Consider the following 27,070-nt stretch of genomic DNA (forward strand, 5'->3'; position numbering starts at 1 on the left):
CAACAAGCACATGCACTAGCAAATGTAAGTGGTGCACATGGGTTCAAGTATTGCAGCCCCCACAAGGGATTCCGGCCTCAAACTGTGTGAGAGGGCAGCTCAGGCCTCGAGGGATGTAGGAACCCCCCTCCTGTGTTGCTGGACCCTTCGGAGTCCATAGGAGCTTGAGATCAGCAGACCTGTCAGCAGTGTTACGGTGCCTGCGAATGCAGGGAGTGACTCCTTCACTCCAAGGGATATTATTTTCAGTTGTCATGGATGCTCCACAGGTCCTAAACGGATCCTGTATGGTGCACAGGCACAGACAATGCAGCAGACTGAGAGGGAGATGGAGTCAGGCCCAAACAAAGTCCAGAAGTCCAGAGTGCCCAGATCGTCGAAGTGCAGTGGTTTCTGTTCTGAATCTTGTCCGCAACAAATCCAAGGACCTACAGCCAGGTAAGCCCTTAAGTACCCACGGGAGAGGGTTGGGAAGATTCAGGGGACCCTACCAGGCGCCAGAGCGGGAGCCAACGGCTCGCAGGAGTGGTTTGAACTGGACTATTCACAGGGACACCAAATGTGCCTCCATTTAGACTTTCAGGTGCTAGCAAGCGCACCCTCCCAGCCCTAATACACTAAATCCTGTCTGGGAAGTGGTCAATAGGCAGGACAATAGGCATCCTGTCATGCCTATTGTCCTGCCTTCCTTGCCCGAGATTGGCTCAGCAGCAGGAGGGCAGAAATATGTCTCTGGTCGTCAGCAACCATTTTGTGCTCTCCGGGACTAGAAGGCTGGATCCGGGAGCACCAGGAGCCCCACGGAGGACAGTTCTGATGGGGGCAATCATACCTCCCACACCAGATACCGGTGTGGGGGTATGATTCTAAAATGTTTCACACCAAACACGATATGGATTGTTTCAGCGTTTTAGAGTTGGTCATCAAGCGGTCGCATAATTCCCTTCTATATTAGTATATGGCTGCTTCACTGACAATCTGGGATAATGGACTCTCGAAGGTGCCAGGGTGTCCTGATCATGCGTAGGCACCCTCTCACTTAGAACCAAGCCCCTGCGTTCAGGATTGTCAAGGCCTGCTGTAGGGGTGACTTATAGATTTTAAGTGCAGTGACCCTTAGATATTGTAAACATATTTTAAGTGGTGCATGCACCAACTTACACAGGCTGCCATGGCAGGCCTGTAGTTCCATTTTGCATGGCCTCTCATGGGTGGCATAATACATGCTTCAGCCGAAGGGAGGCCTCTGGGGTACCTATGCCCATATTGTATGTTTTTTATTGTAGAAGTTATGCCACATTTGCACATTTATAACTACTGTATCTATGTTTGCACTATTTGTATTGTATATATGGACACAGGGAAAATTATGGTAACTCTTATTACCACCTTAAAATTTGTATTAATAATTCGCCAAAAAAAGAAGACAGACAGAATTTACACAAGAAAATAATAAATAAAATGTGAATTGATGTAGATTCTTCTCTAGATTATTTTTGATATTTCTAAGCACAAGGATAGCCCAATCGAGCTCATTCCAGCGAATGGATAGTTAGAGTTGGTCGAGTGGGAGGTATTAGATTATGTTTTTTTTGTTTTCCCCTTTTCTCCCAGACCACAAAAGTAAATATTAAGGGGTACCTTTTTCCTTGAACGTCCCTATGCCCAGGTTACAAGGGTACCATATACTATGGACTGACAAGGGTACCCCAGTATCCAATCTGGAGTGTACCGAAGTACATATCATAACAATTTAGGGAGAAAGCAGATCCCAGTCAGACAAGTTGAAAACAGCATCACATCATGCAAAGGAAGCAGATCCTACTTACCTGCACCTATCAAACCATAAATTCCCTTTTCGTTGACCTATTGCAGCCCTTTCCTGCTTGTCCTTTACAGAGTTTATTTTTCCCTTTAGATGTTGTACCGCCTGTGTAATATATTACAATAACATGCAATGAAGTTCAAGCGTATGTCCTCCAAGTGTATCGCCTCATAGTTCTGTTGTAGTTTTACAAGCACCTGCAGAGGATCTTCTGGGATTATGGTGGTTAGTCATTTAGGATATTCTACTTCCAAAGAGAGCAGTTTTGGCTGTATATGGCCACCCAGATGGTAGTACTCGTGGGGTGTCATTGATAGCACTCAACCCTCTAATGGTTCTGCTCTAAAACCATAACCCAAAATGAGAGACAATATGCAAAAATAGTGAGTAGGAAGTTCAATAATTTTGCTGAAAATATTCATCCATTCTGATTACATAAATAAACTCTTCTTACAGGTCCAATATAATCCAGGAGCCATAATATGATGTAGTGTAGTTCCTATATTCCCAATATGCTCTGCGTATTGGAATAACATATCTTATAGATTTGACGTAGGACTTAGGTCGACTAGGTCTCTATCGAATATATTAGACTTAATTGTGAGTGCCAGCTAGCTCAGAGGTCACCAGAAACTTTCTCGAATAAACAAGAAGGGATTCGTTTCTGACAACCGCATAAACATGACAACTCTGTTTCCCAAGAATAAGAAGTATCTCTAGAGTCATGGAAAAAATAGATAGATATTTCACTTAGTCAATCGTGCATGCTTCATTTCAATAGAGTTGCCGAGAAATAGACGGGCGTTTTAAATAAAAGGATTTATTGAACAGTCTTCTTTTTCTTGTAATTAAAGTGAACTGCTACAATCGTTATGCAGGTTGCAAAGTATAATGCGTAGAGCAAGAACAATATTATAAAATAATACTGTAAAAGCATTGTATGGTTTCTAAGCCATAAATAAATACATACATATATAAAGAAGACTAAAAGTACTCAACTGGTGCTTCTAAAATACGCCTACCCCGATGTACCTAACCTAAGTCTAGTACGAGGGAAGAAGTAAGTATGGTGTAGCATAGGTTTAGTTTGTTTCTGCCAAGAATCTAACCAAGATTTCTCTTAGGGTCTAATCAGCTCCGTACCTTGGTTTTAGAATGAAGGAGGTCTGGTATCTCTCTGTCTCTCAGAACTCGATTTCCCAACACCCCGCAAGGGGAGCTTGGAAACAATGGAGCTGGATTCTCAGCGAGAGAAAGGCAGCCTCTCTGTCAGTGCGTCAGCTGGAGGGTCGGCTTCCTTCGGCACTTGCTGTAGCAAGATGCGTCGGGCAAGTAGATAGTCAAGCTGCTCCTGAACCATTGTGTGTTTGCTAGGGGAAGTGAAGGCATAGTTATACCTTGAAGGTGCCTGGTTTGACGTAAAGTTGGACATAATAATGTCACCAGAGAACACCAAGGGAATGGTCGTTCTTTGAAAACTCCATGATTTCTAGGACAAATCAACATTCAAGAAAGGAGATGTCGCTGACTGCTGAAGCCGAGTTTTCCAAGAAATCGTTGTGGCTTTTTGGAACTAGTGGAAGTAGCCATGCCTGCATTTGGACTGGATGAGTTATGTCTAAACATGGGCATGATTTCTATGCTTATATAAGGGCAAGGTAGATTGTACCCATACAAGGGCATGTATCGGTAATTTTGTTCGTATTCTAAAATGCTACACAACAATGATGTCCCAAAAATCTTTATTCTTTCAAAGCTCAAACTTCAACCTGGCCAATATGTTTCATCCTGAGAAAGGACTTCATCAGGGTTCCTTTTAAGAAAGCTTCTTGATATTCCCTCATTGGATGAGAATTAGCCAAGGAGAAGAAAAAAGGGGTAGAATATTATATCACTAACGATTCATTAAAAAGTTCCTTGTTTTTTTCCTTTCTGGAGAGTGGTCCAGAAATGAGAGAAGGCTGGGTATTTGTATCCCTTGTGGGTTCTGCAAGGATACACAAAAAAGCTTGACACCACACCAACATGAAGCCTTCTTCTTTTAAATATGTGATTATAACACTATAACATGCTATGATGTTCACGGGTATGTCCTTCCCCCTGCATCACTTCTTAGTTTTGTTGTAGTTTGGCCAGCACTTGCAGATGATTTTCTGGGATCTTGATGGTTAATTATTTTGGATATTTTACCTGTAAGGGCATTACCTTTTCTCTACTGCTTGTAACCACTGTTTTTATTTCCAGATGCAGGGATAATGGTCACTTCCATCCAATTGCATTACCTTAAAGCTTACTATTTTGTCAACAAACCAGGCATGTACAAAAATCTAATGAATCGGGCATGATTGCTTACCATTTTTATAGGTCTGCTTAGCAGTACTAGCTAAGCTGGTACGGCCATTTATACTAAATATTCCAATTCTGTCCACATATTTTACCAGTGCAGCCTCAGATGCTGTAGTTTTACATACTGGGACTCTTGCAGACCTAATATTATATGCTCGTAAGATATCTTTGACCAAAGGTTCACTCTTTCCTGGATCCAATTTCGGTTTAAAGTTCCCTAACAATACCATCATATCCTTACAATAATACGAGCAAAGCCATTCAACACCCTCCTTGAATATTCCTAATTGGGATCCAAAATCCTTTGAGTTGCCTGCATGGATATATACATTAATTATGATCAGGCCATCATAACTCTTGTCCTTACTATGCAGATCCTCTCAACAGATCACAGACCAGTAACATTTTGACTTTAGTCATGTTATTTTCTTTTGCAATCTTTGTTGAGATCAGGGCTATGACCTCTTCCCCCCCCACTAAGGTCACTCTGGTCCCCTTTTTTCATGTAGTTGGTAGCCTGCAAAAGCCTATAGATGACAGGAGGCTCTCTACACAGCCACGTTTCCTGTAAACATATTATTGCATAGATTTCCCAAAGTTATTTAAACACTTGTAATCATAAAATTTTTGTTAAACTGGATATATTCCAAAATAAAATTCATAGGCTCTGTGACCGCCTTCATTCCTAGGCTAAATTGCTCAGCCACCCTGACTCATTAGAGGCTGACGAGTCTAGGATCGCGTGTTAATTCCCAACTCCCCTAGCTGTCTTGTTTTCTTGGAGCCAGTACTGTGGGTCTGTGACTTTTAATCTTCCTTCTTTATTGTTCTCTTGCTGCCTTGTATGCCTATTCTCTTGTTGAACCTGTCTTACTTGGATGATCCTCAGCCCTGCATGGTGCTTCAGAAAGGGAATGTTAGAGTGGCCCTCCTCTACAATTTCATTTTTGGGTACTAGTTTTGTTCCTTCCCTTAGCACTTCCTCTTCCACTCTCTCAAACTTGTCTTTCATCATTTCTGAATAAAATAAAACCTTTGTAACCACCTTCCCTTCTTTTCTTTTAGTAAACCCTACTTGCTTTATATCTTTTGATGCCAATGTTTTCAGACTTGGACATTTGGGCAGGGAGAACAATAACTGTGAGCAGTTTAAGGGAATTAACTTCCTTGTTCTTTTACCTCACCTTGCTCTTTGTGCGGTCTCCTGGTATGTCCATAGGTGGTTCTCTACCAATCGGTCCTCCACTGTTGATAGATCTACAATATTTATCTCATTTATCCCTCTCTTCCATCCTCTGTCCTCCCATAGTCGCTCACCTGCCCCTCCATTCCTTTATGTCTTTTTCATATCGTGTCTGATTAATTAGCAAAACACCCTTCCCTTTGTCTACCCCTTTCTGCTTATTGAGGGCTTTAGTTTCCCCTTTGTGCTTATTCTTTTCATATAGGCCTTTTATTATTTACTTTTGGGGCTTGTTTTAGGGGATGACTTCATCTCCTCGACCCTTTCACCCAGTCTTTTCCTGTGGCACCCTTCATCATGCTCTTGTTTGGGACACACGTTATTCTTCTGGTAAGTGGCATATATTGCCTGTACATGGTGGGCTTATCCCATTTTCTTTAATCAACATTGGATATTTTTTATCTGTTGTAATCTCTTCCCCTGCTGTGCCCCTCCTACATCAAACCTTTGTTAGACAACATGGGTGGTTATCTTACTTTTGTTTACTGGTCCTATAAATCCAGCATACATTCCTTTATATGTTTTAGTCATGTTACGATTACCTGCAATTGCATTTTCTGCGAATCTAAAATGACAATATTTCATACAATCACCTCAAAGATTTCTTACATTGTTTTTTGAATTATCAACATTATGTCCAACATAGTTGAAGCTGATGAGGCTGGCACGCCCAAATTCATAGACAGCAATTTTGTGGGTATTCCCAATTCATCTTTATCTATTTGCATACCCGCTTTTCCTGAGCCCCTATTGCTCCTTCAGCTACTGGTGTTTTATTGCTCTCCCCGTATCTCCACCAGCACCTTATCTCCTCCTCTTGCGTCTGCCTAATATTGGATACTGAAGGAGGTGAAGAGGACAATTGCAGCTTGGTAAAAAGCTTCCTATTCTCTACAAGGTCAGAGATGCTTGAGAGAGGCATACAGTAGTTCTACTCAAATTACACCATACTATCACTTCCAGAGGTTCCGTCCTCTGCAATATCATTCTCCTTTGTAGCTTATTTTCGTTCTTATTTCCCTGTCTCCACCCTTTCCTTATACCAAAGTTTACCAACTGCATCTATGATAGACTTCTTAGGGGCTGTGCGTCCCTCATTTAGCTTCCATTGGTTCAATCCTCCCACAAAACATTCTATGCTTTGAGTGCCTAGAGAGGTACGTGCAAGCTCTGCTGCTAGTCAGAGTCTTTCAGGCTCTCCTGGAAGTGCTGACACAGTAGCAGCACACTGACCCCTGAATGAGTCACTCTCAGCTTCTTGCCTAGGGGATTATGGTAACTACTTTTACCTTTTATATTCACTGCAGCAAAGTATTTGTGTACCTTGATGACTCCTGGTCCACCCTTTTCCAAGCCTCTACTATCTAGCAGATATCATTTTACCAGCCTGCCTCTGTCTCTTCCACGTTTGCAGCATAGTAAAGTGAGGCAAGGCTGGCAGAAATTAAAATAATGCCAGAAAATTGTGTCCAGGCAAGGTGTGGGACCAGGAGTTCTCCAAGTCTCTGTCCCTCCCACTTACTAAGCGAGAGTCAGGTGGACACAAGCACAGCGCGTAGTGTTGCCTAACTCTTTGCGTCTCATTCAGCATCTCTGTGTCGCCAGACAGGAAAGACGGGGTAGGCTCCTTCACAGAGAAACAGGCAGTAAGTACATCAGTAACAGAGGATCAAAAGAAGGGTTCTTTGATTAGTACACTGGTAAGTTTGTCCCCAAGTGCTATGAATGTTACCAGCATGGGCACACCAAGGGTGAACCCAAGTGTTCCAAGAGGGCACAGCGGTGGGCAAACACTGGGGTTAGCCAGCATTGAACATGGGGACAAGATAGCCCCAGTAAATGTGATGGAAACAAATGAGTCTATCCTAGTGTTCCTCGGTGGCAATGAGATGGTGCCCAAATACTACATGACATCCAATACCTCCAAGTATAGGCAGTAGGTGGCCATCAATAGGCAGATGGGTTGAAGCTCTGAGGGAGCACATGTGCTGCCTACTGACTACTGCCAGGTGTCATTTGGTGTCCTCAGTGCTAGTGATTCCCAATACATTCCACCAGGTTTTAGTAACAGACTAACCTGGACTTGCCCTGGAATATGTCAATGAGTTTATTAATTTTAAGTTGTGGGATGATCCCCCTAAAAGAATACCGTTTCTGGTGAGCGAAAGGTACCACTCTGCAGTCATGTCGGCTCTGTGGAATGCCATTGGAGTCTCAAATGCTCATAACCTACATCTTTCACTCCCTAATGACACTTCGAAGGTATTGGCTGCAGCCACTCTTCCTGCAACTAAACTTGAGAACCTGTAAAGATGCAGTTACTTCCTGTCAGTCGGCCAAATTCCCACAATTCTCAGCTCGGTATTTCAGATTTATGCACCAGGCACTAAAGCTCCTGAATGACCAAATCCTGTAGGCAGGAGCCCCCCGCTCAGTACTTTGGATATGTACATTAGTGCAGGAATGATCAGTGTTTTTTATATATCAATCATATTCATTGAGTTTTATGTACTGCCTTGGAGATCTTAGCTATGAACAAGTATTTCCACTGAACTGCCCCAGCTCTTGGCTAACGCTTTGAAATGATCTGGAACACAATGCCAGGAAGGAAGTGGAGCTCAGGTCACACCTGGAAATGCTGAGGTTGCCTGAGTGGGCCAGTGTGACCACCAGGTCCAGGGTTGCTCATGAGGGGAGTGAAGGGGGTCTGGAGCCTGGAAAAAGGGCCCATACAGTTGCCAATAGAGGAAAGGTCAAGGGGCATGGGAAGCCAGCCTCTGAATATCCCACTGTAGAGGTGGATGGGGCACTACAGGAGGCTGACCCAGAGCCTCCCTTGGTGACCTGATTGAATTGGCTGGGTGGCAAGCAGAAGGGAGACCTACCAGGGAGGGATTACCCAACCCTGGAGGGTATGAGGTGACAAGCTGAAGCCCTGGAAGCTGATGATACCTTGGGAGATCACCTCATAAATTGGGAGAATGGCCTCTGTATAGTGATCCTAATGCACCTGTGCATGGGCCTAACTGTGTGTTGGTAGTCCCCCACTGTTACAGGGGTTTCCTACTGGAACTGGCTCATAAAATCCACCTGGCAGGACAAGACCATTGCCAGGTCTGTCTACAATCAATCAATCAAGAATTTGTAGAGCGCACTACTTACCCGTGAGGGTCTCGAGCAGGGCCGGACTGGCTACCGGGCAGTTGTGTATGCTGCCGAGCTAGGGGCTAATTTCTCTGTGGTGGGGGCTTATTTCGTTGATGGGGACCTGCGTGCGATTTGAAATAAAAAAAGCAAAACGAATTTCGTTTTGCACACGCAGGTCCCCATTAACGAAATTAGCTCCCAGCACGGCAGCACACACAACTGCCCGGTAGCCAGTCCGGGCCTGGTCTCAAGGCACTGGGGAAAAAGGGGGGGGGGCGCTACTGGTCGAACAGCCAGGTCTTGAGTAGCCTCCTGAAGGTCAGCAGGTCTTGGGTCTGTCAAAGGCTCAGTGGGAGGTTGTTCCAGGTCTTGGCAGGGAGGTAGGAGAAGGATCTGCTACCGGTGGTTGTTCTTTGGATGCAAGGGACGGTGGCGAGAGCGAGGTTGGCAGAACGGAGCTGGCGGTTAGGTGGTGCTCTTTGGGCTGGACAAAACTCCTACCGCCTTCAGAGGCTGGTGAACCAAGGCTTAGCTAGTATGGAGACCTTCAGTACTGCTTGATTGGATGACATAGATGTCTTCAGTATCAGCTAGGAGGACCCCCTCTTAACCTGCAAGAAATGCTTTAGGCCCTGCAAAACAAAGGCCTGACTAGCAGGGCTAGTAAGTGCCAGATTCGGCAGGGGTCTGTGGTGTACTTTGGATACTTTATGTGAGGGGTTAAGGTGCAGCCCTTCCAGGTCAAAATAGAGACTATTCTGGCCTTGGAGCCCCCAAAGACTTAGACTGGGCCTCACTGGGTATTACAGGAGGTTTTGTCAAGGGGTATGGCACCATTGTTGCCCCGCTTGACTAAGCTGACTTCCAAGACACAGTCCTAGAGATGATCTGGAGAGAGGCTTGCCAGAAAGCCTTTGACACCCTCAAATAGGCCATTTACACAGCCCCTGTGCTCAAGGCCCCTTACTTTTCCAAAGAGTTTATAGACCAAACAGATGCCTCAGAGTATGACATTGAGGCAGACCTATCACAGCTCAATGAGTAGGGCTAACCTGTAGCTTTCACCTCTAGGAGGTGACTGCCAAGGGAACAGAGGTGGAGTGCTGATGAAAGAGAAGTCTATGTTGTGGTCTGGGCTTTGAAGACCATCCTTGTTTGCGACTCACTTCTGGGTTCAGACAGACCACAGACCCTCAGGTAGCTAATGAAAATGATGGCTGAGACTCTGAAATGTTTGAGGTAGTTCATCTCCCTACATGGAATGGACTTTACAGTGGAAGGGAGACTTGGGTCATACCCCTCCAATGCAGATGTTCTATCTATGTTCTTCTGAATTTGTGATGAGAACTCTCAGGACGTTGGCTAGTTCTCCCACTTTCAGTTGGGGGACGTCTGTTGGACCTGTCAGCCGTAGGGATTTTTTCCCCAAAACCTTTTGCCTACTTACCTCCGTATTTGTGCGTAAATGCTTGTGCTCAATCACATAAAAATATTTTGATTGGCTTACACCTGATTGCCATACTTATGTTAATTACAAATTCCTTTAGAAGTGGTACATTGTATACTGATGGCCTGTAATTCCAATGCTACTAGTGGTCCAGCAGCACTTATTATGCCACCCACTTAGGTAGCACCTTAAAACATGTCGAGGCCTGACACTGCAGACTGAATGCAGTTTTAAACCCCCTTGCCAAGCCTTAAACTCCTCTTTTATTGCATAAATGCAACACTAAGGTAGGCCCTGCTCTTTGCCCACCAGACGGAGCAGAGAGCTGGAGAGTGGGGCAGACCTGTGCAGGACTCTAGGGACGGCCGGCCAGCATTGGAGGCCGGGTCCAACGTCATTTGGAGCCTAAACAATTCACCTGTTCCTGATGGCACTGGTCTGAGAGTTCAAGCAGGCGAGGACGGCACAGCGAGGTACAGCGGTCCACCATTTCCTTGAGTTTGCTTTGTTTGCCCTAAGTTGGCAGGATATGCCCAGACGTGGGCCCCTTGCTCACTTTGTCACTGGTTTCAAGCTAACCTGGCTGATGGGGAGTGTCACCCTGAAATCATTCCCAGGAGGATGGTTTCCGGTCGAGGGAAGACCTGGCTTGGTAGTTCAGGCTGGACTGTTCCCATAAGGAACAGGGTCAAGACTGATTTGCATATGGCTGTGGCTTAACTGGGGTGGCGAAGTGAGATAAAGAGCGATGATGTATTCAACCCAGATCTGGGGGTGAGTGTCTGTAAAGATTCAGCACTCCGTCCATGGCTTGATGTTTGCTTTGTTATCCCTAAACAACAAGCCATTAACTGAAGGGCCCTTCTCCTTATGGGCAAGATCCACCAACTTTGGATCTATTTTAAGTATACTACTTGTCCTTCTTTCATTCAAAAGAGCCCTATTCGCATTGTCTATAAGGCATATAGCCCTCTGTATCCATTGACGTAACTCGTCAACATCCATTCACCAATTAAAAACATTATCCCGCCTCCGCCATATCAAATATCTTCATTAGTGGACAACTTTCTAAAGATATCTATCCTGACAAGATCTAAGACCTTTGTCAAGCTTTTCCTAGGGTCTCTTCCACCCTTACCTTACAAATAAATGTGATTATCTTTGCGTCAAATTCCGGAGTCACTATCACCCTTTTTTCTTCACTGAAGGGCCTAGAACACTCAGACCGAAGTCTGACCCAAATATTCTTTGGAATCTCTTTCTCATCCAAAACTAGATGTATTGAGCAACATGAACAGAGGGTGACCAATCAGGGGATAACTGCTGTTTCAAGAGTAAGGTGTCAAACATATGTTCCCCAAAATAATCCTCAAGTGAACCACCTTCCTTGGACTTATTTCCATTTGAGGGGTACTTCCCCTACCCTGACACCTCATCGAAATCCTCAGAGTCGAAATAAGATGAGCAACTAAGATCCAACTCTGCACTTCCCGAAGGCTTATCACAGAAAGCCACCTTATGTTTCCTTTCCTTTGATGCTTTTGCACCATCTGTATTTGGGCCTTTCAGCTGACCACCTTGTGTGCCCGGGGCACCATCAATGTGCTTGTCGTAACATAAAACATGTTCTGCCTTTGTAGATCTTCTCTTTTTAGCCCCACCAACATTGGAAACCATATGCTTCCTTTTACGAGAAGCTACGCCCCCTGATTTTCCTCTTGCGTCTGACTCTTGTGTAGACCAAAAATGTTCCTCATCACAACTGTGTCCTTCACCAAATATTAATTCACATTTTTTTCCAACCTGCTTGTAACCTCCATTGTTCTTTTTCCAATAGCGCAATCAATTCTCTCCTCCAAACTTAACTCTTGCCAGCCTTCACCTTGTTCCATATTGCTCCTTATGCACCCAAATTCACTTGACCACTCCAAACCAATTATAAAAGCTATAATGTCCTAAATGTACAAACTCTACTAACTTTTAAATGAGACCAAAATCTGTCAAAATCTCTATTCCTGAGACGCAGCGCCCCCTTTTGTCAGTTTCACACGAAGCTGACTAGAAACCAATTGTTACTGAGCCCAGCTGTGACACGACCTGTATGGTTTCAAATAGTGGTCAATTTCACTCATCCTGACTGTGACGTATGCATTCAACTGTGCTGTCAGCAGTCTAGTCCTTACTTAATATGGCTCCCTAAACATACTTACATAGCTGCATGCAAAATGACGCCCGACAACCAAAATTCATGACAGGCATAGAGCTCCAGTGAGGATAATTTAAACAACATAATCCCAACTGTCAATAAAGGCCAGATTACCAAATTACCATTGTTCAATGAAAATTCAAATCTATAATCCTGTAATTTTGAAACTCCTCATTTTAAAACCAATGTCACCAAGTAATCTAGAAATACAAGCACTAAGCACGGACACCGGATTGGCAAAAGTCAGCTCGACCTCTCTAATTGAGGAGACAATTAACCAACATATGACATACCGAATGCTCAATTTAGCCCCATTATCTGAAAATAGTTGCCGCTTAAATTACAGCACACACACTTGTGACCAAAGTATTAAAAGGCAAACAAAAAATTAGAAAATTATACTTCACAAAAAACGATCTGAAAAACTCATGCACACTCAAAATAGACATCTGCTGAAACATAAAGCATTCAACAGAGATCCTTTAACAAAACATCACACACCAAGCAGTAGAGCACACATAGACGTATCTGAGTGAGTAGCAGAAATAAAAGAAGGAAAAGGACTGGTTGCTGTGGGGAGTTTATTATGTTAGAATATTCTATGATTCTTAGTTCTAATAGCTTTAAGGGTGCTGCTAAGTGGCAGACATTAAGGATTTACTGCATAATCTGGGTTTTGACATACAATTAAAGTAGATTCTGAAAACAATGAAAGTGAATATTCCGCAGCCAGAAGACCGACAAGAACAAGAGAGCCAAATAGAAAGCACACATCTCCTTAGTAGACTTATCTAGCATGAGTCTCTGTAGGAGAAGAGTCAGAAGTGGAAGTCTATGATTTGACAAATTGTTGCCAATTCATCTTTGAAGCCATATCAGAAGAAAAATAACCACCATAAATTTTTGTCAAGTCCACATGAGCTTTTGAGATAACATTTTGAAAGATTTGATTCAGTTATATAATTTAGGAATCTAGATGAAGATAATAGAGGTTCCTGTTATGTTATGTTATGTTAAGGGGATTTTGTATAGCGCACTGTCACCGGAGGTATCATGGCGCTGAAAGGGTGCTGAGGAAACAGAGGGAATTTAGCGGGATTGTGGGAAAAGCCAGGTTTTTAGTGATTTGCGAAATTGAATGAGAGTACCGGAAGTCCTAACTGAGAGGGGAAGAGAGTTCCAAAGTTTGGGGCCGAGAAAGGCAAATCTTCGACCCCCAGATCTGCAGAGTTTGAAAGGAGGGACCACCAGAAGATGTAAGTGAAGTGATCTAAGGTTACGTGAGGGACAGTAGGGGCAGATAAGGGATTTCAGAAAGGCGGGACAGGAACCAGAGAGAGATTTGAAAATAAGACAGCCAACCTTGAAGGCAGCCCTTAGGCTAACCGGGAGCCAATGTAGCTTGATAAGGAGGGGTTTGGCGGACTGCCACTTCGGAATCCCGAGGGCCAGTCTCGCCGCCTGGTTTTGAATGACTTGCAACCTATTGATGGAGCATTTGGGCAAGCCGTGATAGATGGAATTTGAAAAATCCAGGCGGGAGAGAACAAGGGCCATGATGACTTGAAGCAAGGCATCGGGAGTAAGAAGGTAGGCCACCTTCCTGATCCTGCGCAGTTGGAACATGCAGGAGGAAACCACTGTCCCCACCTGCGGCCCCAGAGAGAGCCCAGCGTCAATAGTGACCCCTGAGTCCTTTGTACTGAATTAATGGACTAAACCTACAATAACAGCTTGATTCCTGGTCTTGTACTATAGAATATTTTGTTTATTTTTGTTTACTTCTCCTCAGTAGAAGATGGTGTACAGCAGATGCTGTTCACAATGCTGGCATATTTTCTATGATTATGCCATTAAAGCCTTTAACCGCGGTGGCAATTCTGCTGCGATGCGGGTCGTTCCATTGTGAGGGCGGGGACACGTCAGCCAACAGACGTGCGCAGCACTACGAAGGTAGTACTCGATATGGCCGTTGGCCGACGGGTACAGGGAAATGGTTAATAATTGTAGTTGGCTTAATGTTATGCTTAATTTCTCTGGTTGGATATGTTTCTCCTTCACAAAATTAATTATCATGGTATAGCTTTTCTCTTACGTCACACATGGTGTTGCAAGTGTAACGCAAAACTTACATCAGATTTACCAAGCAATGTAAGGCCACCTTGTGTCCATCAATTGTGTGTCTTTTGCTCTCCCTGACATGCAGCACAGTGCAGCAAGTTGTATTGCTGCATTACATTGAGTGAAAGAATGATAAATCTGGCCCAATGTATATTCAAATTTGTTAAAGGAGTACGCTAGTACAATGAATTTTAAAGACTCTTATGTGTGCGCATATTGTCAATCCTCAGCTGACGTGGAGTGACATATTTCCAATTGCTTCTCTCATATAGTTTATCCGGTAATGTTTTGTTAGTGTTTTCCTTAATCAAGAGTTTTTGTCATCATAGTTTTCAGATTTCAAGGCTTTGCTGGAAGAAATTCCTATAACCGAAGACTCTGAAAACTGTATGACTTCTTCGAAACATTTAAAAATAATTGTACAACCTAATCTGAGTGCTAATATGACTGAAAATAAGCATGCATTGAGCCTAAGAGAAGAGGAACATTGGTTTATTAAGGAATAAATGAGAGAAAATAAACTTTATAAGAAATTGGAAGGATGTACATGAAATTAGAACTCAAACAGAAGCTGACCCGAAATTTAGAAATTTGAATAAGCATCAAAGACTGGGAATGGCCCATGAAAGGGAGAGTTGTGTATGGTTCATCAGAATCCTCAGGGAACTAGACAGATATAGTTTGTTGGAGAGAGTGGCTGTAAGAGGAGCTATTTTATTGATTTAGCATTTTGGGTTGGTGAACAGTCCAAATTTCAAGGAATTTACTATGTTTTTATGTGTGTGGTAACACTGTTTATTTTTACCTGCCCCATGACTGGATTGGGAATTGGCACTTGGCTTTCGTATTCCCTCGGGTTTATCATGTCGATGAAATAAAACGCTGGTTTGAAAAGAATGAAGTGGAGATTTGAATAATTTGTATTGGATGTGCAGGGTGCTGGGATTCCATCTGCTGGTCTGGCTGTTTTTGAAAGTAGATTATTAGTAGTGCTAACTAGTGATATACCACTAGTAATAAGGCCACAAACACAAACAGGTTCAGTTAGGGTCTCAAAAATGTAATTCCTTGCTCAACCGTAGATAAGGGGCAACGAGCAGGCAGGCTTAACTTAGGAGACTGATGTAAAGAGCATTTAAAACACCCATACATTAAAGGAGTACGGGAAAACACACAATAAAACTCCAACCCCAATTTATAAAACTATATTATATTTTTATGAACAAATAAACACCAAAATGACACAAATCCTATGTAGGGAACCAGAGGTATGAATTTTTAAAGATTAAATGTAAACCTAGCTCTTAGAAGCAAAAAGTGCTAAAAAGGGTTTTCAAAAAAAGGTTCTGGTGGCCTGGGAAAAACCAGGAGTTCTTACACTTACTCCCAGAACTGTTTCTTGATGCTGGAAAGTGGTCCACAGCGCCAGCCAAGGGTTGAGATGCCCTGGGTAGCCTCTTGGGGTCATGGGACTACAACTCCTACAATGCACTGGTCAACTTATGTACCTTTTTACAAAATGTTGCTCCAAACTTCTCCATACTGCTGGAACTTCTTCCTGAAGTTCCTCTTGTGGGTTCAAAGTTTCCACAGCACCACTGCAGGGGTCTAGAATCATCTATGAGATGGTCCTTGGGATGTAGGGGCTACAATTCCCACAATGCTCCTGATCAAATCCTAAAAAGTCCACTGGACACATTCTGGCCTGGTGACTCCTTGGTGGGGAGGATGCAGGTGGACTCTGTTAACCTGTAGCTTGTAGGGAGTCCAATCCTTAGTCCTTGCAAAGTCCTTAGGGCTGTAGCCACATTGCGCATCAGGTGCAGCCCTTCAGAGTGCAATTGTTTGGGTGCATATCAGGGTTCCAGCACGGCAGTCTTTCTTTGCCATGTAGTTTCAGGCAGCAGATCTGAGGAACTATGCAGCTCTCCCATATTTATGCTGTGTTCCTGTGCTTCAAGCAGGGGGGCACCCATGACTAATGGGATGCAGGGTACCACCCAGGTGTATGACCACTCTCTCTAAAGTTTAGCTTAATCTTGTCCCAGAAAGGATTACTCTTCCAAATTCCAAAATGGGGGCATTTTTCCTTGAAAGTTAAATCTGGCTAAGCCAACCCACTGGTGTGGATAAGATTCACTACTTCTAGCCCCTTCACTAATCTAATTAGTGGGGCTCCTGTTTGGCTGGTGAGGCAGCATGTGGGGGCAAGCCTGTGTTGTCCCAAACTGTAATTCTTCAGTGAAGACCAGTTTGGTCACTCCACACCCACCCTGTCTTTAGCTCCTGCAGTTTCAGTCCTCCAACCACAGGAAAGGTATTGTTTCTCTGGCATGTCACGTTACATCTATCAGAGCAGCTTGGCTCAGCCTGATGGAGGCTGGCCAATCAGGGCAGGGCAGCTGAAAAGCTGGATGTTGGCACAGAGAAAACTGTTCTATAGCATCTTTTTTGTAATAGGTATTAAGAATCTAACAGTGGCAAGTGGTTGGATGTATCATAGCTATCATTTTAAGTCCTTGAATTACATTTTCAGCTCACTTCTGTCAATTATTAGACTTGAACAAAATATTTAAATGTTAGCCTATGGAGCCACTCACTACATTGTAGAAGATTGAAATTGGCAGTTTTTTCCTCACCAGGGCTTAAAAAACATATTTTATAATGTGTCTGCTTATAGCCACAAGGCACTCACGCCGGAGTCCAGCCAGAGTCCGGCTCGTCTGCGCTCGTCCGCGACGAGGCCGCGGCGAGGGTAAGGGAGGTCGCCCCCATACCTACGCCTGTAGTGAACTCCAGGGACTGGTTGTGTTCTCTTAATACTCATTCTCCCTCTTGTTACAATCTCTTGACCCCAGATAATTGGAAGGACACAGTGGTATGTCTGCACTGTAGAGCTAAGCTTTTTCCGGTATTAAGCTCTCATGCTCATCCTCATTCTACTGTCCTTTGAGGGGGGCTTTTTAATGCCAGATCGCTATGTAAAAATGCCCAGCATGTCCATGATTTGATCATCGAAATGGACCTGGACTGCTTATTTGTCACCGAAACATGGCTTCGGCCGTGGTGCAATCCGGATTTAGCTGTAGCTTTGCCTCACGCCTTTTCAATCCAACGATTGGATAGACCATTGCAGCGGGGAGGCGGCCTGGCTATTATTTATCGCACCACTCTCAAATGTTCTACATTTGAATTGCCTGACATTAAAGAAGCTGAGGCCATGGCCTTTTGTCTTACCATCAATGACACCCTCTCTTTTTCTGGTGCCCTAATCTATCGCCCACCTGGCCCACGGACAGTCTTTCTGGATAGTGTGGGAGATACTCTGAGCGAGCTTACTCTTCGGTTCGCACATTGTACAGTATTGGGAGACCTTAACCTTCATCTGGACTCCATCAAAGAGCCAGGAACCAGTGATTTTATGGACATCATAAACACACTCGGCCTTACTCTGCTGACATCGGAACCCACGCATGCAGCAGGCCATGTCCTGGACTGCATTTGTACTAATATGGAGGGTTTGTCTGTTAAGGCCCCACATACCTTGACATGGTCAGATCACAAACTCATCCCATTCAACCTTTCTGTAAAACAGAAGGTTCCGATTCCTAAGGCAGATTCGAACATGGCCGGCTATAAGCCAGATTGGATTAATGCCCTGGCGCGCCCGCTGCTCATTGAGAAGTTGAGGGCTAGCAAACCCGGCTTAACACGGTGCACGTTAACAGATAACCAGCAATACTGCGAATGGTTAGCAACATTTGGCTCATCCTTAGATGTAAGGAAGAAGTGTGGTCACACACATGGTTCCACAAATAAAAAGAGCGCCCCCTGGTTTACATTAGCTCTGAGAATGGAATTGAGTGCAGTAAGATCCCTGGAGCACAGATGGCGAAGGAAATATGAGCCAGCTGCTCGTGATATCTATATAGCTGCACGTAAGAACTATCATGCGGCAATTAAGCTGGCTAAAAAAAACTACTATCTGGAGGCTATCTCTTCCTCTGAAGGGGGACAGAAGGAAATCTTCAAGATAGTTAAGAGTTTCACCAATCCCATCGCGCTTTCCCAGGAGATCCCCCCCTCGCAATCATTGTGTAATGATATAGCTAATTATTTCGAAAAGAAGATCTTGGATATTGTCAGGGATTTTCCACCGAGCTTCCCCATTCCAGCTGATCCGGATAAAATGAGGATAGACGCCTTGACATCCAGGACTTCTTGCTTGGAATCATTTGCACAGGTTTCCCTGGAGGACTCATACCAAGCCATCTCGGCTATAAAATCTGGTTCCCCATTTGATCCATGCCCGCCCATAGTTCTTCGAACCTTGGTTGCGGATTTAAATCCAATGATTAACAGTATCATTAACTCCTCGCTGGCTACTGCTGTAATCCCAGATGATTGGAAATGCGCAGCGGTTATGCCACTGCAAAAAAAAGCCCTGTCAGACCCAACCACCCTGTCTAACCTGCGACCAATTTCCCTACTCCCGGCAGTTTTTAAACTGACAGAGAAATTTGTCAATCATCAGTTGTCAAATTTCCTAGAGGAGAATAATATTCTCCACTCTAACCAATCAGGGTTTCGGTCCAAGCACTCGACTGAGTCCGTCCTTTTGTTCTCGGCCGAGACATTACGTATGGCATTGGACCAGGGGAAGAAGGCCGTCTTGATTTTACTCGATCTATCGGCGGCCTTCGATACGGTCGCCCACTCAATCTTGACCGACCGTTTGAAGAATGCAGGTGTGGGTGGAACGTTGCTGGCATGGCTTACTAATTTCCTATCTCTGCGTCGTCAGGTAATAGTACTAGGTGACTATAAATCTGAGGAAAAGACCATCAACTCAGGGGTTCCACAGGGCGCCAGTTTGAGTCCTGTCTTATTTAATCTTTATATGGTCCCCTTGTTAGAGCTGATTGTGTCTTACCAGATTGAAGTCATAGCGGACGCTGACGACACTCAGCTGATTCTAGTGCTGGATAGGGAGTTGCCGGGGGCAGAAGAAAACCTGAGGAACTGTCTCCGGGCTACATTTGAGTGGATGACTAACAATCACCTCAGATGTAACTCGGGGAAGACAGAAATAATATCCTTTGGCCCTCTAAATACGTTTTCCCCCTCACAATGGTGGCCTGAGGGTGCTGAAGCTCCCCCTAACACTATTGCTTCTGCACGAAATCTTGGAGTCAAATTTGATGCCCAACTTTCTTTTAAACCGCAGGCAGTAGCTGTGGCGGGCTCGTGTTTTCAGATCCTCAGATCAATGAAGAAGTTTTTTGATTTGCTGCCCCTGGCGGCCAGGAAGACTGTTGCAGTGGCCCTTATAACATCTAGATTGGACTACTGCAACAGTCTTTATGCAGGCACCAATAAAGCGGTGCTGCATAGACTGCAGATGGTTCAACATGCTGCAGCTCGTCTGGTTTTACGCTGGCCGAAAAGATCATCTGCTTCGGCGGCACTAAAAACTCTACATTGGCTGCCCATTCATAAGCGGGTACTTTTTAAGATTCTTGTGATCGCCTTTAGAGCCTTTCAGTCTCAAGGCCCTAGATATCTTCTGAGGGGATTTCAACGCTATATGCCAACACGCTGTTTGAGGTCTGCCAATCAAAACCTCTTAGTTGTTCCCAGATTTAGATTAGCCACTAAGGGAGGGAAGTCTCTCTTTGTGCTAGGATCAAAAGCCTGGAATAAACTGCCAGCACAGCTCCTTTGTATAGTCAAGGAGACTGACTTCAGAAGATCATTGAAAACATGGATCTTCTCACTCTCAGACATAGCCTGCAGAGCATGGGTGTAATAATTGTACAGTGTGTTACTGCCTTCTGTCTACCAACTCATTTTTCATCAGGGTTGGGTGTGGAGCACCAAGATGCTCCTCGGAGCGATAGTTGCGCTATAAAAATGTGTGCTTACATTACATTACATTACCATAAACCATGGGGCACCTAGGGGAGATGTTAGGGGTGACATATGTAAAAATAATGTAGTTTGAGACTTTGGAAGTACATTTAAGTCCAAAGTCAAATTTGTCTGTAAACATAATGTAAAGGCAGCCTGAAAAGCAGTTCTGCCTTTAAAATGACAGCAGGAAACACGTAGTGCACACTTGCGTGTATTAAGTCTACTGGGCCTCTAAACCTACCTGCCTTATTATCTACTAAGGACTTACAACTGGGCTGTTAGTGCCAATTATAATTCTGTCTAATTTGCATGTCATTGTAATCAGAGCACTGACCCTGGTTCTGGTAAGCAGAGACCTGGGCACATTCAGAGTCAGAAAACTAGCATTTTCTAGTCAAAATGGGTGCAAAAAATGGGGGGCACTGCAAAAAGCCCTGATTCCACACAGGCTGCTGCAAATGGTGTGACGATTAGAAGATTACCCATTCTTGTAGATCGCCGTGTTTCTAATACTGCTGGGACACAAACTAAAAGTAATTTGGAGCTAATAGCTATGCATGCTATGATTATGCAGAACCACCTTGAAAAGGAGGGTGGAGTCTGTCCTGTATGAGAGTACTGTGGCCTCATTGCAGATAGCAGTAAGCTTATTAATGCTTATATAACCAATATCACCTACATTTGTTGTGAAGCAAAAGCTAATGAGTATGGTTTGTGGCAATCAGTTGGTTCTCGGTTTTGTAAGACTGCAAAGAGATTTAGAAAGGTTGGTGAATGGTTTGATTTCTTAGGGGGGAGCATGCTGCGTACTATACTAACTCCTATAATTATTATGTTAGTTTCTCAATTTTTTCAATTTCTTTGGTTTAAATTCTTTGAAGTAATCTTTTCAAGACTGGGTCTAAATTATGGGTGCAGGAAGAAGGTAACAACAGCATAGAAGAAAAAAGAATGAGTGATGTGATTGAGTTAGAGGACGTCAATCCACAAGTTATATCAAAATGTTGGAAAAATCCAGAAGCAAAAGACAGAAAGGGATTCATACTGTATTACAAATAGTTTGGGGGTTTGTGATGATGTTCAATTCAGAGGTGGGTTTTTGTGAGTTATTTCACATTTAAGTTATATGTATACTCTAACATGAAGTTTTTGCAAATAAATCAAAGTTGTCAGAACTTGTTTTCATGTATTTTTCTGACTTGGGCTAAACTAGGCTTCAGTTAGGCCTCAACTCCATATTTAAAACATGGCTGCAGTTTCATAATGATCATTGTGTGTTTATATTTCTCACTTGACACACCATGCAGCAAAATGTGCCCTGCTTGTTCGGTCATTATTTGTGCTTCTCGAAGAAACTACGGACGAAGCCTTTTATTAGTTTCCAAGGCTCTTTGTTTTAGCACATTGTATTGCATTCATTCATGAGTCTTTCTATTGGTTATGTATTTAGATTGGTCCACCACCTCCAAAAACATTAGATCAGAAAGAGTTTAATATTTTCAAAATAACGGATAATGCTAACATGGTAGGTTTACGTGTTGTTTTAACAAACAGTTACGTTTCCCCACACCATATTGGCATTGCAGTTTCCACCATATTCTATACTAAAATTCGGTAGATAAACCCTCGAATTTGGGGGTGAGCCAGAGACATTTGGGTTTCTGCCCTATTCTCTGTTGATTTTCAACACATTTGAGACTTTGGGGCCCATTATGATGTCGGGCGGATTGCCCCCGCCAGGCTGGCGGTAGCCACCGCCAGCCTGGCGGGGGCAATCCGCCCGACATCCACACTAGTTTTCCCCCCCGCCATATTAGTATGGCGGGGGGACCTCGGCGGACGGAAAGTCCGTCCGCCGCTTTTCCGCCCCGGTCGCCTTGCAGAAATTCTCCATATTTACAATGATATGAAGTATTTATGCTCTCGCCTTGCACTGGCGCACTCTGTGCTGCCTGGCAGAAATGCAAATGCCCTTGCATGCAAGGGTTTCTACGTTACGGGCAAAATTGTTTTTGTGCAGGAATGCATACCATCCAGGAGGGCATACCATCCTGCACAAAAACAGTCCTTAGAAGCATATTCCTGTTTGAATGTAAGAATGCAGCGCCCACAGAAAAAGGAAGCAACAAACAGAAAAAATATATTTCCCCTCATGACGTCTCTGTCAGGTAGGCACACATTTTGGTGCAAACCCAGATTTACAAGTCTTTGTAAATGTGGGTTTTTGTCGAAATACATGGGTAGATGCATGGGAACACCCATGCTCCACCCATATAACACCTAACCAATGCCAAGTGAAGCAATGCAGCACTAACCGCAGCCCTTTGTTACTTTGTGATTTACGAAATCACACAAAACCATACAAAGTGGATTTGGTGACTTAGTAAATACAAAAATTGATTCAGCGTTGGGGCCGATGCACTATCACAATGTCCCCAACACAATGTCACAGTAAATCTGGGCCTAGTTGGTTTCCTGTTACATTCATTACATTCATGAATATGGAAATGTTTCCAGACCATCGATCTTGCAATACCTGGGGCTGTGAATGTGGTGTACGAAGCATGTCTCCCAGGATAGTCCTCCGCAGCAGGCCCCCCTGCACGGTTTCTCTAACCGTCATTCTGGCATTTACTCCTCTTATGTTGGAATCATCAACCTATTTGCGGGACAGTTAGGGGACAATTAATATAGGCACAATGTTAAAAATATGTACTTTGTATTAGTTCAACAATATAATTTGACCCCCAGCTAGCAGCAATTAGTGTCCAGAACCAACATCCCAACAATGGAGCATGAGACTTATTACACATACAAAACTCTCTATGTTAAGTAACCTTTTTGAACCTGTATAACTTTTGACCTATACCAAATGTAACTGCTATGATCCTTGACAGACTCAAATAACCTTGCAGGTACAACTTCTGCAAACTTGCACCGCCAGTGTACTATGCAAAGTGCTTCACTGCCCCCAAGTCGCAGCCTGTTAACTTGTTTGATACATCTGCCAACTAAATAAATACTGCCAAACAGACATTTGAATATCTCATTAAAAGTAAAATAAACTGTTCCTACCTGTATAATAGGTTGTTTGCCACTTGCAGTTAACCACTCGATTTGCCTTCCGTATCCAGTACAGCGTCCATACCATTCTGACACGCGCACCTGTCCCATTTCAGGAATACTTTGCAGTGCAAACTGCAAATCTACTGCGGCTATGTCCACTCTTAGACCTGTAAATGAAAAGAGGTTCATCAAAAGGGCAGTAGGCGTTGCAGGAATCATGCACATTTTCTCTGAGCCTATTAGATGCAAGTCAAGAAATAGGTACAATCAGCAATCACTAACTAGCACGGCATGCCTATTGACAAATTTGATGTATTTTCGTATGTATTTCAGTGCCGAATAACCTATTGTATCTAATTAGCAGTTAGTAGTCAAGAAAGTACAGTGAGAGTAGCATCCACAGCTGATTAGTACAGCACGTGAGTAATGTATAATATGCTCTTTAAATAATAATTGCTGCTTTTATCCGATTTATGGGACTCAAATTACCCATCTCAAAAGGATGCCAAAACATTAGTCCAAAACACTGAATTTGTCAACGGGTAGCATTCCTCTCACTGTGCCATCCTGCCAAGCATAGTAAAGTACCACTGCATTATATAATAATAGTACCTGTTAATAGTGTTCACAGGTGTAAAAATGTAACCTAAAATACTGTATGAAGAGTAGATTTTTTTTAATTGCTCCTACTCTGCTTACTTTTGCCTACCTTTCACTCTTAGATTTCTTAAATCTTATCAGAACAATTTTGCATGGAGTGGCTATGACGAGGAGCTTCTGTACTACACAACAGACCACAAAGGAGAACAAGATTCTGCATGTATGTGATGTGATGACACAGTGTTGCAATATTTAATTTCATGTAATATTATACTATCATATAATATGTAAAACTAATGAACATAATATTAAGTGCACACGATATTTTGCATTTAGATTGACAATAATAAGTAAGTTCACGTAAACGATTAACTGTAGTGAGAGCGTTTTCCTACTAAGATAGCGTGAGTAATGGTAGGCCTTAGAATAACTAACTCCATTTTAAAATGCAATCTTGTATTTCTGCTTGCTGTGAAAAATTTGGCTCTCTTTCCAGGCACCCTGAGCCATCTTGATCTTATTAGTCTGAAGTGTTATTATTGCTATGTTATGCTATGTTGATTTGTAGAGCGCACTAATCACCCAAAAGGGTATACAGGTGCTTGGGCAAGTGTGTAGGTCTGTGATTCCCAAGGTGTTCATAAGAAGAGCCAGGTACTCAGCTTCTTACAGTACGTAGTTAGGGCATTTGACGCATCAATGCCAATGCGTAAGTTCTTGTAAATATGCCCCATTGGTTAGCATCCAGTCTTCTACCATGGTCAGGCAGTTGGTGAAGTTAGTTCTGGTGGTGGTTGTCTGGTCCAGCAAGGTGAGGATGAGTTGGGTTTCATCGTCAGGAGATGGCGGTGATGTTGGCGAGGGGTGTCATGTACATGTTCATAAGGGTGGTGCTGAGAGACGAGCCCTGTGGGACTCCGCATATCAGTTTCCTGGTCTCTGAAGTTGTGGAAAAGACCGTCAACGCACAGCTAACAATGTTAATAGAACACAACTCCATCCTCCACCCCTCCCAATCCGGATTCCGCAGCAACCACAGCACCGAGACCACCCTACTCGCAGCCACAGATGACATCTGCACCATCCTCGACCAACGCCACACCACAGCCCTGATCCTACTCAACCTGTCAGCAGCTTTCAACACTGTTTCTCACAGCACACACACCTCCAGACTACACAATGCCAGCATAAAAGGAATCGCCCTAGACTGGATCCGCTCGTTCCTCACCGGCAGAAGCCAACGAATCAGACTGCCATCCTACCTCTGCGAACCCAGGGAAATCAACTGCGGAGTACCCCAGGGATCTTCACTCAGCCCAACCCTCTTCAACATCTACATGTCCCCCTTCGCCGCCATCGTCAGACAGCACGGCTTCAGCATAGTTTCCTATGCCGACAACACCCAGCTTATCCTCTCCCTCACCAAGGACCCCACTACCACCAGAGTCAACAGGAATGCAGGACGTCGCATCCTGGATGAGCAACATCTGCCTGAAGCTCAATTCGGAGAAGACAGAAGTCCTTGTACTCAGAACCACCCCATCAGCATGGAACAACACCGAGTGGCCAACTCACTCGGCAACCCTCCGACCCCCATGGACCATGCCAGAAAACTCAGCATCATACTTGACATCTCCCTCTCCATGAACAAGCAGGCCAAAGCCGTCGCATCCAGTTGTTTCAACACCCTTGGCATCCTCCTAAAGACCTTCAAATGGATCCCCCCCGAGTCAAGAAAGACAGTCACCCATGCACTCATAACCAGCAGTTTGGACTACGGAAAAGCCTGCTTCGCTGGCATGAACAAGGCTCTACTCCGCAAGCTCCAGCGGATACAGAACACTGCAGCCAGAGTTGACCTCGGCATCCCCCAACACAAGCACATCAGCCAACACATACGGAACCTCCACTGGCTCCCCGTCGAGGTGAGAGTCACATTCAAGATACTCACCCACACCTACAAATGCCTCCACAACACAGGACCTCAATACTTCAACAAGAGAATCACCTTCCATGTACCCAAACGTAACCTCCGCTCCACCAACCTCGCCCTCACCGAAACCCTGAACATCCGCAGAGCCAGAACAGGGGAAAGAGTCTTCTCCTACATCACGGCCAAGACCTGGAATGATCTCCCTATTGACACCAGACGTACCCCCCCCCCCCCGAACACCTTCAGAAAGGCACTCAAGACCTGGCTCTTCGACTGAATGACATAGCTGTTCCCCCCTCAGCGCCTTGAGACCCTCACGGGTGAGTAGTGCTCTTATAATTACCTGATTGATTGATTGATTTATATCAAGGGTAGCTGCCTGACTCTTTGGGTTCTTCCTCTGAGGAAGGAACAGATCAGTTTGGGAGGGGATACTTGAGGGTACACTTGTATGCCAAATCTCATCTATTCTTCTGATGAGGGTGTGGTGGGAGACAGTGTAAAAGGCCACGGAGAGTTCGAGAAGGATGAGGGTTGCTGTTTCTCCTCAGTCCAGGATGACCTGAATGTCGCTGGTGTTTGCAAATAGTGCTGTTTCAGTGCTGCTCAAGCTATTTTAAACTTTATGTGAAGGTTGTTTTGTAACTAAATTAGTTGAATGCTATCTTTCTACACTTGGCAACCTAAGAAGTCAGAGGAGATGAATGGCTCCATTTATCTGATATCTCTGAAGGGCCTGAGATTGGGAATGTTTGTTAACATGACCATGGGAAGGAGGCTGACCCCAGGCTCAGTGTGAATGCATAATTTGATTGGTTCCTGCTCTATGAGAACTTGTTCAATATATCTTTCGTAGTGATTTCATGTTTTAATTGTCTGGTCCAGACTGTAGTCAGTCAGACATGCCCCTGTCTACACCTTTGCAGGTGGACGTCATGTTTCCTCTCTTGAAACCCAATGTTCTTGTGGTAATTGCATGTACCATTTTGACCTGTCTGGATTATATTCACACAAGCTGTAGTTGCATGACGATTGATTTATGTTTAAACTGATTCGACTTGCGACTGTAATTTAGCTAGTTTGTTAATAAACCTTCATGGTTTGCAAATCTACTTCACTCCTTTTGGTTCTGTGGGGAAAAATCTGCTTCACTGTCATTGATATGCTGCTGAAGTGATGAGTCTGGGTTCAGTTCGAGACAATGGTCTATCCAAGTGGACATA

The 27,070-nt window shown here is 44.0% G+C and overlaps 1 protein-coding gene across 1 annotated transcript in view; it reads right to left on the reverse strand.

The window, feature by feature from the left end:
* LOC144827999 (fibrocystin-L-like) overlaps positions 1–27,070 on the reverse strand; it is a 1,093,512-nt gene that overhangs the window by 651,335 nt on the left and 415,107 nt on the right. The window contains exons 25-26 of the mRNA XM_078686146.1: positions 23,324–23,481; positions 22,785–22,907 (exon numbers count right to left, since the gene is read on the reverse strand). Coding sequence (XP_078542272.1) covers positions 22,785–22,907; positions 23,324–23,481 — 281 coding nt within the window. The remainder of the gene's footprint in view (positions 1–22,784; positions 22,908–23,323; positions 23,482–27,070) is intronic.

Source organism: Lissotriton helveticus, chromosome 4_1 (assembly GCF_964261635.1).
Source record: "Lissotriton helveticus chromosome 4_1, aLisHel1.1, whole genome shotgun sequence".
In the NCBI taxonomy this organism is placed as follows: Eukaryota; Metazoa; Chordata; class Amphibia; order Caudata; family Salamandridae; genus Lissotriton; species Lissotriton helveticus.